The sequence below is a fragment of the Somniosus microcephalus genome, chromosome 9, assembly GCF_052327205.1.
Source record: "Somniosus microcephalus isolate GS21.2 chromosome 9, FLI_Smic_1.0, whole genome shotgun sequence".
In the NCBI taxonomy this organism is placed as follows: domain Eukaryota; kingdom Metazoa; phylum Chordata; class Chondrichthyes; order Squaliformes; family Somniosidae; genus Somniosus; species Somniosus microcephalus.
The window spans coordinates 244,283,699-244,297,919 of NC_140995.1; the positions used below are offsets into that span (position 1 = coordinate 244,283,699).

A 14,221-nucleotide genomic window follows, 5' to 3' on the forward strand; every position below is an offset into this window, starting at 1 on the left:
CCTGCGACAGACTTCTGTGGCAGACATGTTCCAGGCACAGCCTCGCCCACGAGGATGGCTTATCGGGGACAAAGGCTATCCTTTGTGTACCTGGCTGATGACCCCGCTCCGTGCGCCCAGCACCCCTGCTGAAGAGCGATACAATGAGAGCCATCAAGCGACCAGGAACATCACCGAACAAACAATCGGCGTCCTGAAGCAACGGTTCCGCTGTCTCGATCGTTCCGGTGGAGCCCTGCAGTATTCTCCGGAGCGAATCTCCCATTTCGTGGTCATTTGCTGCATGCTGCACAACCTGGCTATCCGCAGGACTCAGCCACTGCCACCACAGATTGGAGGACCACCTCAGGAGGAGGAGCAGGAGGAGGAGGAGGAGGACCAGCACAGGAGGGAGGCACAAAGTGCAAGGGCCGCCCGTCGCCAGCTTATTGAACGTCGGTTCTAGGCCCCCTCTCAGGGACTGGCTTGTGCCAATGTCAGCAGATGAATGTAGCCGCTCCACAAGCCCTCAGCCGAGCAGGGCAGCCAGGACTTAACCAAAAAACCATGCACACTGCAATTTAACAACAAAAATTTATTGAACACCTCTGCCCTTCCCACATTACATGCTCATGTGGAGAAGCCCCCTCCAAAAACACAAAACTACCAGTCTCGGCCTTACAAAAAGAAAGAAAGACACCAGTCTCGGCCTTACAAAAAGAAAGAAGGACACCAGTCTCGGCCTTACACAACTAAAGAAAGACACCAGTCTCGGCCTTCATATATCAAAAAACACAACAGCCTCGGCCTTCATATATAAAAAAACCTTCTCGGCCTCATATATAAAAAAAACACATGGCCACACCTTCTACTTTTTCTCCTGCGAGGGTGATCCACCTCGCTTCCGCGAGTGGCCCCTTCCTGCCCTGCAGCTCCTCCTCAATGGGACCCCAGCGGCTGCAGCAAGGCTGGGGGAAGGCTGCTGAGGGGCAGATGGCGAGACGGCAGATGCCCTTGGGGGTCGGCCTGCACCAGCTCTGGCCTTGGAGTGGCCGGCTGCTGACTGCTCCAACTCTGGCTGGGCGGCAGCAGTGTGTCCAGCAGCTCCTGGCAGCTGCAATGGCGGAGTGGCAGTGTCGGCTGCAGGAATGGTGGCAACCTGGCAGATCGCAGGTGCTCGCTGGTCGCCTGACACATTGGCACTCGCACGGGCCAGCACTGCAGCATGCGCAGCAAACAGCTGAAGGACAGACTGCTGGGCTGCTGCTGCGCGGCGAGTGCCCTGGCGATGCCTGGCTGATCCAGCGAGGGTGGCAGCAGTTAGTGCCCGTGTGGCCCTGGTCTGTGTCCGCATCACACCAGCCAGTGAATGGACGGCACGACTGAGCACTTGGCTAGAAGCCGACTGTGCTGCCGCGAAGTCCTGCAGACTCCTGGCCTGTGCTGCCGTGATGTCCTGCAGACTGCTGGCCTGTGCTGCATTGATGTCCTGCAGACTCCTGGCCTGTGCTGCATTGAACTGTTCCAGACTCCTGGCCTGTGCTGCACTGAATTGTTGCAGACTCCTGGCCTGTGCTGCCCTGAATTCCTGGACACTCCTTGCCAGTGACTCTATGGAGTCAGGCATCCTTCCCACTGCAGCCATGAGCTCAGTGTGCCTGCGCTCAGCCTGGACGGACATTTCCGCTAGGAGGCGCACCTCCTCTGTGCTGACCGTCGCAGGACTGGAGGCTGCACTCACCCTCTGGGGAGAAGTCCGCCGAGCTTCCCCACCCCTCCCGCGTTGCTGCAGACCGCTGGGCCCCGGAGCTTCACTCTCCTCCGACCCTTCCCCCCCCGGCTCCCCTCCAGGGGAGACGTGTCCCCTACATCGCCATGGGCTGGCACGGCTGAGGGTGGCACTGATGGGCCGGCTTCCTCTTCCTCCTCCTCGTCTTCCGAAGGGCTGACAGTGGCAGCTTGAGGGCCCGCCTCCTCACCTGGCGATTCACCATCTGAAAGCAGGAAGGCACAAGAGTAGCTTTAGAGTGAGGACAGGGCGGCAGCGAGGGAGGCATGAGTGGTGCCATTCACCGCATTGGTCGGACAGTGGCAAAGGATGCTGATCTGATGCGCAAGTGGAACGAGAGAGGTCCAAAAGGTGATGCCCTTACCATTGGTGCCCAGAACAGGGTCGGCATCTCCAGTGGCGACGGGGCCAATCAGCCGGCCTCCCATAATGCGCTCCACACGCTGGTCGAGGTCGGAGAGCTCTTTGAGGTCAGGACGGCCTCCCCCGGTCTCAGTTTGGTGGCGTCGGTTGTGCGCAACCTTGGCCTGCAAGAGAAAGGACGGCCTCTAAGTACAGTGTGTAGCCCTGATCTTGTCTGCACTGCCTCCCATGGTCGAATAGCTTGTACAGTGTGTAGCCCTGATCTTGTCTGCACTGCCTCCCATGGTCGAATAGCTTGGACAGTGTGTAGCCCTGATCTTGTCTGCACTGCCTCCCATGGTCGAATAGCTTGGACAGTGTGTAGCCCTGATCTTGTCTGCACTGCCTCCCATGGTCGAATAGCTTGGACAGTGTGTAGCCCTGATCTTGTCTGCAATGCCTCCCATGGTCGAATAGCTTGGACAGTGTGTAAAGTGCTGAATGTGCAATTGATTTTCATGCCAGGCCCATAGCTGCTGGATGAGGGCTGGCCATTAGGGCTTTCAGGTCCCTTTGCCCATAATGTGAGGTGCACATGCAAGGATGAGGAGGACACTGGAAAGGGTACTCACCCTGACAATCCGAGTGAGGTCGTTGAACTTCTTCCAGCATTGTACAGGAGTCCTGGCAACCACGCTGTTGGAAGACACCCTGTTGGACACCTCCCTCCAGGCTTTCCGGTAGGCGCTGGGCAGCGGCCTCTTGCCACCTTCTGGGTACAAAACATGGCGCTTGCGCTCCACTGCGCCAACCAGCGGCCTCAGGTCACCATCACTGAAGCGCTGCGCTCTCTCCCTGGCCTTCTCCATAGTCCTGGGCGTTGTACAGGTGAAGCTGAAGTGGTCAGGCCTAGGTTGAGGGCTTCAGTGTGCAGGGCGTGGCAGGCAAGCAAATCCACCCTCCCCCTTTAAGAGATGACCGGCGCCAGAGTGTCTGCCGTCAATCAAGAACTCGCCGCACCTGCGCTGCGCCCGGCCTCGGGGGTATCGCTCAGCACCGCTGGCTTAGCGCCTAAAGATAGTCGTGCATCGCCTGTTTTTGCGCAGCAGCAACCTCTTGGGGCGATGCGACTGAATATCGGCGAACGGGGCGCGACTTTGCGCTGGGCGCAAACTTTAGCGGCCGCCCGACTTTACCGCCCCAAAAGTGGCTATACTGAATTTCTAGGCCATTCTCTTTCATAAATGTCTCGTCATTGAACCCACAAAGAAATCAATAGAATGTTAACTGCCCACCTACCAGGCTTCTGCTGAGTCATGAGTGGGGGTAAAACTGCCCCCATATCCTCTTCATCACCAAGACTGCCTACTTCCATCTCTGTAATATTATAGAATCATAGAATGGTTACAGCACAGAAAGAGGCCATTCGGTCCGTCGAGCCCGTGCCGGCTCTCTGCAAGAGCACTTCGGCTAGTCCCACTCCCCCGCCCTTTCCCTGTAGCCCTGCAAATATTTTTCCTTCAGGTACTTATCCAATTCCCTTTTGAAAGCAGTGATTGAGTCTGCCTCCACCACCCTCTCAGGCAGTGCATTCCAGATCCTAACCACTCGCTGCGTAAAAAAGTTTTCCCTCGTGTCGCGTTTGGTTCTTTTGCCAATCACCTTAAATCTGTGTCCTCTGGTTCTCGCCCTTCCGCTAACGGGCACAGTTTCCCTCTATCTACTCTGTCTAGGCCCATCATGATTTTGAACACCTCTATCAAACCTCCTCTCAACCTTCTCTGCTCCAAGGAGAACAATCCCAGCTTCTCTAATCTAGCCACCTATCGAAGTCCCTCATCCCTGGAACCATTCTCGTAAATCTTTTTTGCAGCCTCGCTAAGGCCTTCACATCCTTCCTAAAGTGCGGGGCCCAGAATTGGACACAATACTCCAGTTGAGGCCAAACCAGTGTTTTATAAAGGTTCATCATAATTTCCTTGCTTTTGTACTCTATACCTCTATTTATGAAGCCCAGGATCCCGTATGCTTTTTTAACCGTTTTCTCAGCCTGCCCTGCCACCTTCAATGGCTTGTGCACATATACCCCCAGGTCTCTCTGTTCATGCACTCCTTTTAGGATTGTACCCTTTAGTTTATATTGCTTCACCTCGTTCTTCCTACCAAAATGTATCACTCCGCACTTTTCTGCGTTAAATTTCATATGTCCGCCCATTTCGCCAGCCTGTCTATGTCTTCTTGAAGTCTATCACTATCCTCCTCACTGTTCACTATACTTTCAAGTCTTGTGTCATTTGCAAATTTTGAAATTGTGCACTGTGCACCCAAGTCCAAGTCATTAATATATATCCAGAAAAGCAGAGGTCCTAGTATCGACCCCCGGGGAACACCACTGTATACCTTCCTCCAGTCCGAAAAACAACCGTTCACCACTACTCTCTGTTTCCTGTCACTTAGCCAATTTCATATCCATGCTGCCACTGTCCCTTTTATTCCATGGGCTTCAACTTTGCTGGCAAACCTATTATGTGGCACTTCATCAAATGCTTTTTGGAAGTCTACGTACACCACGTCAACCGCATTGCCCTGATCAACCCTCTCTGTTATCTCCTCAACAAACTCGATCAAGTTAAACACGATTTGCCTTTAATAAATCCGTGCTGGCTTTCCTTAATTAATCCACATTTGTCCAAGTGATTGTTAATTTTGTCCCTGATTATCGTTTCTAAAAGCTTCCTCACTACTGAGGTTAAACTGACTGGCCTGTAGTGGCTGGGTTTACCCTTGCACCATTTTTTGAACAAGGGTGTAACATTTACAATTCTTCAGTCCTCTGGCACCACTCCTGTATCTAAGGCAGTTTGGAAGATTATGGCCAGCACCTCCGCGATTTCCACCTTAACTTCCCTCAGCATCCTAGGATGCATCCCAACCAGTCCTGGTGACTTAGCTACTTTTAAGTACAGCCAGCCTTTCTAGTTCCTCCTCTTTATCAATTTTTATCCCATCCAGTATCTCAACCACCTCCACTTTCATTATGGCAGCTTCCTCTTCCTTGGTTTAGTATCTCAGCCATGCCCTCTGCCTCCATGCGTAGGTCTCCGTTTTGGTCCCTAATCGACCCCACCCCTCCTCTTACTACCTGTTTACTATTTATATGCCTATAGAAGACTTTTGAATTCCCTTTTATGTTAGCTGCCAATCTATTCCCATACTATCTCTTTGCCCCACTTATTTTCTTTTTCACTTCCCCTCTGAACTTCCTAATTCAGCCTGATTCTCACTTGTATTCTCAACTGGACATCTGTCATATGTGCTCTTTTTCTGCTTCATCTTACTCTCTACCTCTTTCATCATCCAGGGAGCTCTGACTTTGGTTGCCCTGCCTTTCCCCCTCGTGGGAATGTACCTCGACTGTACCCGAACCATCTCCTCTTTAAAGACAGCCCATTATTCGATTACAGTTTTGCCTGCCAGTCTTTCATTCCAATTTACCCGGGCCAGATCCGTTCTCAACCCACTGAAATTGGCCTTCCTACAATTGCTCCCTGTCCTTTTCCATAGCTAATCTAAACCTTATGATATTATGATTGCTGTCCCCTTATTGTTCCCCGACTGACACTTGCTCCACTTGCCCCACCTCATTCCCCAGAACCAGATCCAGCAGTGCCTCCTTCCTCGTTGGGCTGGAAACGTACTGATCAAGAATATCGCCCGTCTCCGCCCCTACCTCAGCCCATCTGTTGTTAAAACCCTCATTCATGCCTTTGTTACCTCCAGCCTCGACTATTCCAACGCTCGCCAGGCCGGCCTCCCACATTCCACCCTCTGTAAACTTGAGCTCATCCAAAACTCTGCTGCCCGTGTCCTAACTCGCACCCAGTCCCGTTCACCCATCACCCCTGTGCTTATCGACCTACATTAGCTCCCGGTCCGGAAATGCCTTGAATTTAAAATTCTCATCCTGGTGTTCAGATCCCTCCATGAGGACTCAAGGCAGATAAATCCCCTGGACCTGATGGCTTACATCCTAGGGTCTTGAGGGAAGTGGCGGTAGGGATTGTGGATGCATTGGTAATAATTTTCCAAAACTCCCTGGACTCGGCAAAGGTCCCGGCAGACTGGAAAACTGCTAATGTAACACCCTTATTTAAAAAGGGTAGTAGGCAAAAGGCTGGAAACTATAGACCTGTTAGCCTAACATCTGTGGTTGGTAAAATGTTAGAGTCCATTATTAAGGAGACAGTAACGGAACATTTGGATAAACATAATTTAATAGGACAAACTCAGCATGGTTTCATGAAGGGGAAGTCATGTTTGACAAATTTGCTTGAGTTCTTTGAGGAAGTAACATACAGGGTGGATAAAGGGGAACCAGTGGACGTAGTGTATTTAGACTTCCAAAAGGCATTTGACAAGGTGCCACACAAAAGATTATTGCTCAAGATAAAAAATCACGGGATTGGGGGTAATATTCTGGCGTGGGTGGAGGATTGGCTCTCTAACAGAAAGCAGAGAGTTGGGATAAATGGTTCGTTCTCAGACTGGCAATCAGTAACTAGTGGTGTTCCGCAGGGGTCAGTGCTGGGTCCCCAACTCTTTACAATCTATATTAACGATTTGGAGGAGGGGACCGAGTGTAATATATCAAAGTTTGCAGATGATACAAAGATGGGAGGGAAAGTAGTGAGTGAGGAGGACATAAAAAAGCTGCAAAGGGACATAGACAGGCTAAGTAAGTGGGCAGAGATTTGGCAGATGGAATACAATACTGGAAAGTGTGAGGTTATGCACTTTGGCAGGAAAAATCATAGAGCAAGTTATTATCTTGATGGCAAGAAACTGGAAAGTACTGTAGTACAAAGGGATCTGGGGGTCCTGGTGCACGAAACTCAAAAAGTTAGTATGCAGGTGCAGCAAACGATCAAGAAGGCCAATGGAATGTTGGCTTTCATTGCTAGGGGGATAGAATATAAAAACAGGGAGGTATTGCTGCAGTTGTACAAGGTATTGGTGAGACCGCACCTGGAATACTGCATACAGTTTTGGTGTCCATACTTAAGAAAAGACATACTTGCTCTCGAGTCAGTACAAAGAAGGTTCACTTGGTTAATCCCGGGGATGAGGGGGTGGTCATATGAGGAGAGGTTGAGTAGATTGGGACTCTACTCATTGGAGTTCAGAAGAATGAGAGGCGATCTTATTGAAACATATAAGATTGTGAAGGGGCTTGATCGGGTGGATGCGGTGAGGGTGTTCCCAATGATGGGTGAAACTAGAACTAGGGGGCATAATCTTAGAATAAGGGGCTGCTCTTTCAAAACTGAGATGAGGAGAAACTTCTTCACTCAGAGGGTGGTAGGTTTGTGGAATTTGCTGCCCCAGAAAGCTGTGGAAGCTACATCATTAAATAAATTTAAAACAGAAATAGATAGTTTCCTAGAAGTAAAGGGAATTAAAGGTTACGGGGAGCGGGCAGGAATTTGGACATGAGTCTAGGTTTGGAATGGTCATGGCCCTATGGGTAGTGGAGCGGACCCAGGGGCCATGTAGCCTGGTTCTGCTCCTACTTCTTGTGTTCTAATTCTGTGTTAGATTTCAGGAGATGGTTTTATTCCTGTTCCTGGCTGGGGTGAAGATCGCCTTTACAGAAGGTAAGTACTGTAGAAAATATAGGGACAGAGTGATCTCCTGGACGAGTTTTGATCGCCTAGATGGGTCGGAGAGGAATTTCCCAGATTTTTTCTCCCAAATTGGCCATTGGGTTTTTTATCTGGTTTTTCGCCTCTCCCGGGCGATCACATGGGTTCGGGTGGATGGAGAGGGGTAGAAGATTTGAGGTTAGGATCAGATCAGCCATGATCTTATTGAATGGTGGAGCAGGCTCGAGGGGCCGATTGGCCTACTCCTGCTCCTATTTCTTATGTTCTTATGTTCGTCCCTCCCTATCTCTGTAACCTCCTCCAGCCCTACAAGCCTCTGAGATCTCTGTGCTCTTCTAAGTCTGTCCTCTTGCGCACCCTGAATTTCCTTCACTCCATCATTGGTGGCTGTGCCTTCAGCTGTCTAACCCCTAAACTCTGGGGCCTAGAAATTGGGTATAGCCCCGCCAGCTCGTTTGCGCCGAAAATTTTGCGCCCGCCGCGGAGCCAGTTGTGCCCGCCCCATATTCACTTTCAGCGCCCCAAAGCAGAACCCGGCACTGTTCCAGGGTGTGGCCGCCCCGCTTGGGGCGCTGAAAGTGAATTTCAGCGCTCCTGGTCCCGCTGCGCCACCCGATGCGGTGCGGCAGGCTGCTGTACTGCAGGCCTCCCCCTTCTCTTAAGGGGGAGGTGCCTGCAACGGCTGGAGCCCCGATTGCGAGTGCCGGCAAAAGAGCCCGGCACAACGGAGAAGTGCCGGGCTCCACGGAAACCAGCCGGCAATGCCGCGGGGGGGGGGGGTGGAGGAGGCCGGGGAAGGAGGTGCGGGCAGGCGGCCGCCGAAAAAGCGGCTGGCCGCACCTCCACCTTAAAGCGCCCCGCTAAGGCTGCTGTAAGGACCCGGTCTCCCGATGTTGTTAGCGGCCGCCACGGAAGAGGCGGCCGCTACTGAAGATGGGGATCGGCGTGGTTTCGGGCGGTACCGGGGCACTGCGCACACCGATGACGTCATCGGTGCCGGCGCAGCGCTACCGGCTAACGCCGATGTTAGGGCCCACCTAATTTCGGGCGCTAAAAAAATTCCGGCGCAACCCACTCTTTCGCCCCTAAGTGGGCGCTAACGCAACTGAATTTCTAGGCCTGGAATTCCTTCCCTAAACCTCACCGGCTCTCTACCTCTCTCTCTCTTCCTTTAAGACGCTCCCTAAAACCTCCCTCTTTGACCAACCTTTTGGTCACCTGTCTTAGTATCTCCTTATGTGGCTCAGTGCCAAATGTTGTCTGATAACGCTCCTGTGAAGCGCCTTGGGACGTTTTACTGTGTTAAAGGTGCTATATAAATGCAAGTAATTGTTGTTGCTGAGCTCCCACGCAGTTTTCCTCTCATTCTAATGTCAATACTTTGAAGGAGAAAAGCCAGCTTCAGTTTCCGTCCCCTCCCCAAGGTGAGACGTGCGGAGCAAGAAATTAACCCTCCCTCTCTTGCACCCTGGATAACCTGCAGGGTGAGATTGTACCCGACTGGCCGTGCTCTAGGCTCATCCTATTCCGTTGCAGAACAAACTCTGCCTGAGATGCTGCTGCGTAATTTTGATCATCAATTTTGTCTTTTTCACTTTCAGTTGGACAGAACTAATTCCTATTCATGTGAACAGTTTGCTGAAATCCAGTCTGAACAGCGTGAATACGCACTGAAGCAGCTTTGTGATCTCAGATACAAGATAATTCAGACCATCAAAGAGTCCTGTCTGCAGGTAATTTCACAGCCACCGCTCACATTCCAGCCCTGGCTTCAACTTGTAAACTGCACACAGTTGAAGGGCCCTTTGGGGAAGTTGCTGCTGTGGTAGTGTATAATGTCCGAGCCAGCCATTAAACAGTAAACTGCCTCTAGAGGCACCGGAAGGTGTTTGGAATTGATAGTCGGTTTGGCAGCTATCCTCACAGCTAGTTAATCTCAATAAGACATAGGAATAGGCCATTCAGCCCCTCCAGCCTGTTCTACCATTCAATCAGATCATGCTGCACTCCATTTGCCTGCCTTTGCTCCACATCACTTGATACCCTTACCCAACAAAAAGGGGGAGACCAGAACCAGAGGCCATCAATATAAGATAGTCACTAATAAATCCAATAGGGAATCCAGGAGAAACTTCTTCACCCAGAGAGTGGTGAGAATGTGGAACTTGCTACTACATGGAATGGCTGAGGTGAATAGCACAGATACACTTAAGGGGAAGCTGGTTAAGTACTTGAGGGAGAAAGGAATAGCAGGATATCCTGATAGGGTGAGATGTAGAGGGGTGGGAAGAGGCTCATGTGGAGCATAAACACCGGCATGGACCAGTTGGGCTGAATGGCCTGTTTCTGTGCTGTAAGATTCTATGCAAAAACTTATCGGTCTCAGTCTGGAAAATGTCAATTTCAGTAAGGAGATGAGAACTACAAATCTGAATTAAAAACAGAAACTGCCAGAGAAACTCAGCAGGGCCAACAGTATCTGAGAGGGGGAAGATAGGAGCACACTCATCACAACCAAGGCCTGAAGAAGGGTCTCCACTGCATCACTATCTAACCCGTGCTGTACCTGCCCTGGGAGTGTTTGATGGGGCAGTGTAGAGGGAGTGTTACTCTGTATCTAACCCGTGCTGTACCTGCCCTGGGAGTGTTTGATGGGACAGTGTAGTGGGAGCTTTACTCTGTATCTAACCCGTGCTGTACCTGCCCTGGGAGTGTTTGATGGGGACAGTGTAGAGGGAGCTTTACTCTGTATCTAACTCCGTGCTGTACCTGCCCTGGGAGTGTTTGATGGGGACAGTGTAGAGGGAGCTTTACTCTGTATCTAACCCGTGCTGTACCTGCCCTGGGAGTGTTTGATGGGACAGTGTAGAGGGAGCTTTACTCTGTATCTAACCCGTGCTGTACCTGCCCTGGGAGTGTTTGATGGGACAGTGTAGAGGGAGCTTTACTCTCTATCTAACCCGTGCTGTACCTGCCCTGGGAGTGTTTGATGGGACAGTGTAGAGGGAGCTTTACTCTGTATCTAACCCGTGCTGTACCTGCCCTGGGAGTGTTTGATGGGACAGTGTAGAATGAGCTTTACTCTCTATCTAACCCATGCTGTACCTGCCCTGGGAGTGTTTGATGAGACAGTGCAGAGGGAGCTTTACTCTGTATCTAACCCGTGCTGTACCTGCCCCGGGAGTGTTTGATGGGACAGTGTAGAGGGAGCTTTACTCTGTATCTAACCCGTGCTGTACCTGCCCTGGGAGTGTTTGATGGGACAGTGTAGAGAGAGCTTTACTCTGTATCTAACCCGTGCTGTACCTGCCCCGGGAGTGTTTGATGGGACAGTGTAGAGGGAGCTTTACTCTGTATCTAACCCGTGCTGTACCTGCCCTGGGAGTGTTTGATGGGACAGTGTAGAGGGAGCTTTACTCTGTATCTAACCCGTGCTGTACCTGCCCTGGGAGTGTTTGATGGGACAGTGTAGAGGGAGCTTTACTCTGTATCTAACCCGTGCTGTACCTGCCCTGGGAGTGTTTGATGGGACAGTGTAGAATGAGCTTTACTCTCTATCTAACCCATGCTGTACCTGCCCCGGGAGTGTTTGATGAGACAGTGCAGAGGGAGCTTTACTCTGTATCTAACCCGTGCTGTACCTGCCCTGGGAGTGTTTGATGGGACAGTGTAGAGAGAGCTTTACTCTGTATCTAACTCGTGCTGTACCTGCCCTGGGAGTGTTTGATGGGACAGTGTAGAGAGAGCTTTACTCTGTATCTAACCCGTGCTGTACCTGCCCTGCGAGTGTTTGATGGAAGAGTGTAGAGAGAGCTTTACTCTGTATCTAACCCGTGCTGTACCTGCCCTGGGAGTGTTTGATGGGACAGTGTAGAGAGAGCTTTACTCTGTATCTAACCCGTGCTGTACCTGCCCTGGGAGTGTTTGATGGGACAGTGTAGAGAGAGCTTTACTCTGTATCTAACCCGTGCTGTACCTGCCCTGGGAGTGTTTGATGGGACAGTGTAGAGAGAGCTTTACTCTGTATCTAACCTGTGCTGTACCTGCCCTGGGAGTGTTTGATGGGACAGTGTAGAGGGAGCTTTACTCTGTATCTAACCCGTGCTGTACCTGCCCTGGGAGTGTTTGATGGGACAGTGTAGAGGGAGCATTACTCTGTATCTAACCCGTGCTGTACCTGCCCTGGGAGTGTTTGATGGGACAGTGTAGAGGGAGCTTTACTCTGTATCTAACCCGTGCTGTACCTGCCCTGGGAGTGTTTGATGGGACAGTGTAGAGGCAGCTTTACTCTGTATCTAACCCGATTTGTACCTGCCCTGGGAGTGTTTGATGGGGACAGTGTAGAGGGAGCTTTACTCTGTAACTAACCCGTGCTGTACCTGCCCTGGGAGTGTTTGATGGGGACAGTGTAGAGGGAGCTTTACTCTGTATCTAACCCGTGCTGTACCTGCCCTGGGAGTGTTTGATGGGACAGTGTAGAGGGAGCTTTACTCTGTATCTAACCCGTGCTGTACCTGCCCTGGGAGTGTTTGATGGGGACAGTGTAGAGGGAGCTTTACTCTGTATCTAACCCGTGCTGTACCTGCCCTGGGAGTGTTTGATGGGACAGTGTAGAGGGAGCTTTACTCTGTATCTAACCTGTGCTGTACCTGCCCTGGGAGTGTTTGATGGGACAGTGTAGAGGGAGCTTTACTCTGTATCTAACGCGTGCTGTACCTGCTCTGGGAGTGTTTGATGGGACAGTGTAGAGGGAGCTTTACTCTGTATCTAACCCGTGCTGTACCTGCCCTGGGAGTGTTTGATGGGACAGTGTAGAGGGAGCTTTACTCTGTATCTAACCCGTGCTGTACCTGCTCTGGGAGTGTTTGATGGGACAGTGTAGAGGGAGCTTTACTCTGTATCTAACCCGTGCTGTACCTGCCCTGGGAGTGTTTGATGGGACACTGTAGAGGGAGCATTACTCTGTATCTAACCCGTGCTGTACCTGCCCCGGGAGTGTTTGATGGGACAGTGTAGAGGGAGCTTTACTCTGTATCTAACCCGTGCTGTACCTGCTCTGGGAGTGTTTGATGGGACAGTGTAGAGGGAGCTTTACTCTGTATCTAACCCGTGCTGTACCTGCCCTGGGAGTGTTTGATGGAAGAGTGAAGAGGGAGCTTTACTCTGTATCTAACCTGCGCTGTACCTGCCCTGGGAGTGTTTGATGGGCAGTGTAGAGGGAGCTTTAATTTCTATCTAACCCGTGCTGTACCTGCCCTGGGAGTGTTTGATGGGGACAGTGTAGAGGGAGCTTTACTCTGTATCTAACCCGTGCTGGACCTGCCCTGGGAGTGTTTGATGGGGACAGTGTAGAGGGAGCTTTACTCTGTATCTAACCCGTGCTGCACCTGCCCTGGGAGTGTTTGATGGGACAGTGTAGAGGGAGCTTTACTCTGTATCTAACCCGTGCTGTACCTGCCCTGGGAGTGTTTGATGGGACAGTGTAGAGAGAGCTTTACTCTGTATCTAACCCGTGCTGTACATGCCCTGGGAGTGTTTGATGGGACAGTGTAGAGAGAGCTTTTCTCTGTATCTAACCTGTGCTGTACCTGCCCTGGGAGTGTTTGATGGGACAGTGTAGAGGGAGCTTTACTCTGTATCTAACCCGTGCTGTACCTGCCCTGGGAGTGTTTGATGGGACAGTGCGGAGGGAGCTTTACTCTGTATCTAACCCGTGCTGTACCTGCCCTGGGAGTGTTTGATGGGACAGTGTAGAGGGAGCTTTACTCTGTATCTAACCTGTGCTGTACCTGCCCTGGGAGTGTTTGATGGGACAGTGTAGAGGGAGCTTTACTCTGTATCTAACCCGTGCGGTACCTGCCCTGGGAGTGTTTGATGGGGACAGTGTAGAGGGAGCTTTACTCTGTATCTAACCCGTGCTGTACCTGCCCTGGGAGTGTTTGATGGGACAGTGTAGAGGGAGCTTTACTCTGTATCTAACCCGTGCTGTACCTGCCCTGGGAGTGTTTGATGGGACAGTGTAGAGAGAGCTTTACTCTGTATCTAACCCGTGCTGTACCTGCCCTGGGAGTGTTTGATGGGACAGTGTAGAGAGAGCTTTACTCTGTATCTAACCCGTGCTGTACCTGCCCTGGGAGTGTTTGATGGGACAGTGTAGAGAGAGCTTTACTCTGTATCTAACCCGTGCTGCACCTGCCCTGGGAGTGTTTGATGGGACAGTGTAGAGAGAGCTTTACTCTGTATCTAACCCGTGCTGTACCTGCCCTGGGAGTGTTTGATGGGACAGTGTAGAGAGAGCTTTACTCTGTATCTAACCCGTGCTGTACCTGCCCTGGGAGTGTTTGATGGGACAGTGTAGAGGCAGCTTTACTCTGTATCTAACCCGTGCTGTACCTGCCCTGGGAGTGTTTGATGGGACAGTGTAGAGGAAGCTTTACTCTGTATCTAA

At 51.4% G+C, this 14,221-nt stretch overlaps 1 protein-coding gene across 1 annotated transcript in view; it reads left to right on the forward strand.

Annotated features, from left to right (window-relative positions):
• The window catches only part of LOC147113186 (dynein axonemal heavy chain 14-like), a 78,527-nt gene that overhangs the window by 3,895 nt on the left and 60,411 nt on the right, over positions 1-14,221 (forward strand). The window contains exon 2 of the mRNA XM_085998256.1: positions 9,375-9,506. Within this exon, the coding sequence (XP_085854382.1) occupies positions 9,375-9,506 (132 nt within the window). The remainder of the gene's footprint in view (positions 1-9,374; positions 9,507-14,221) is intronic.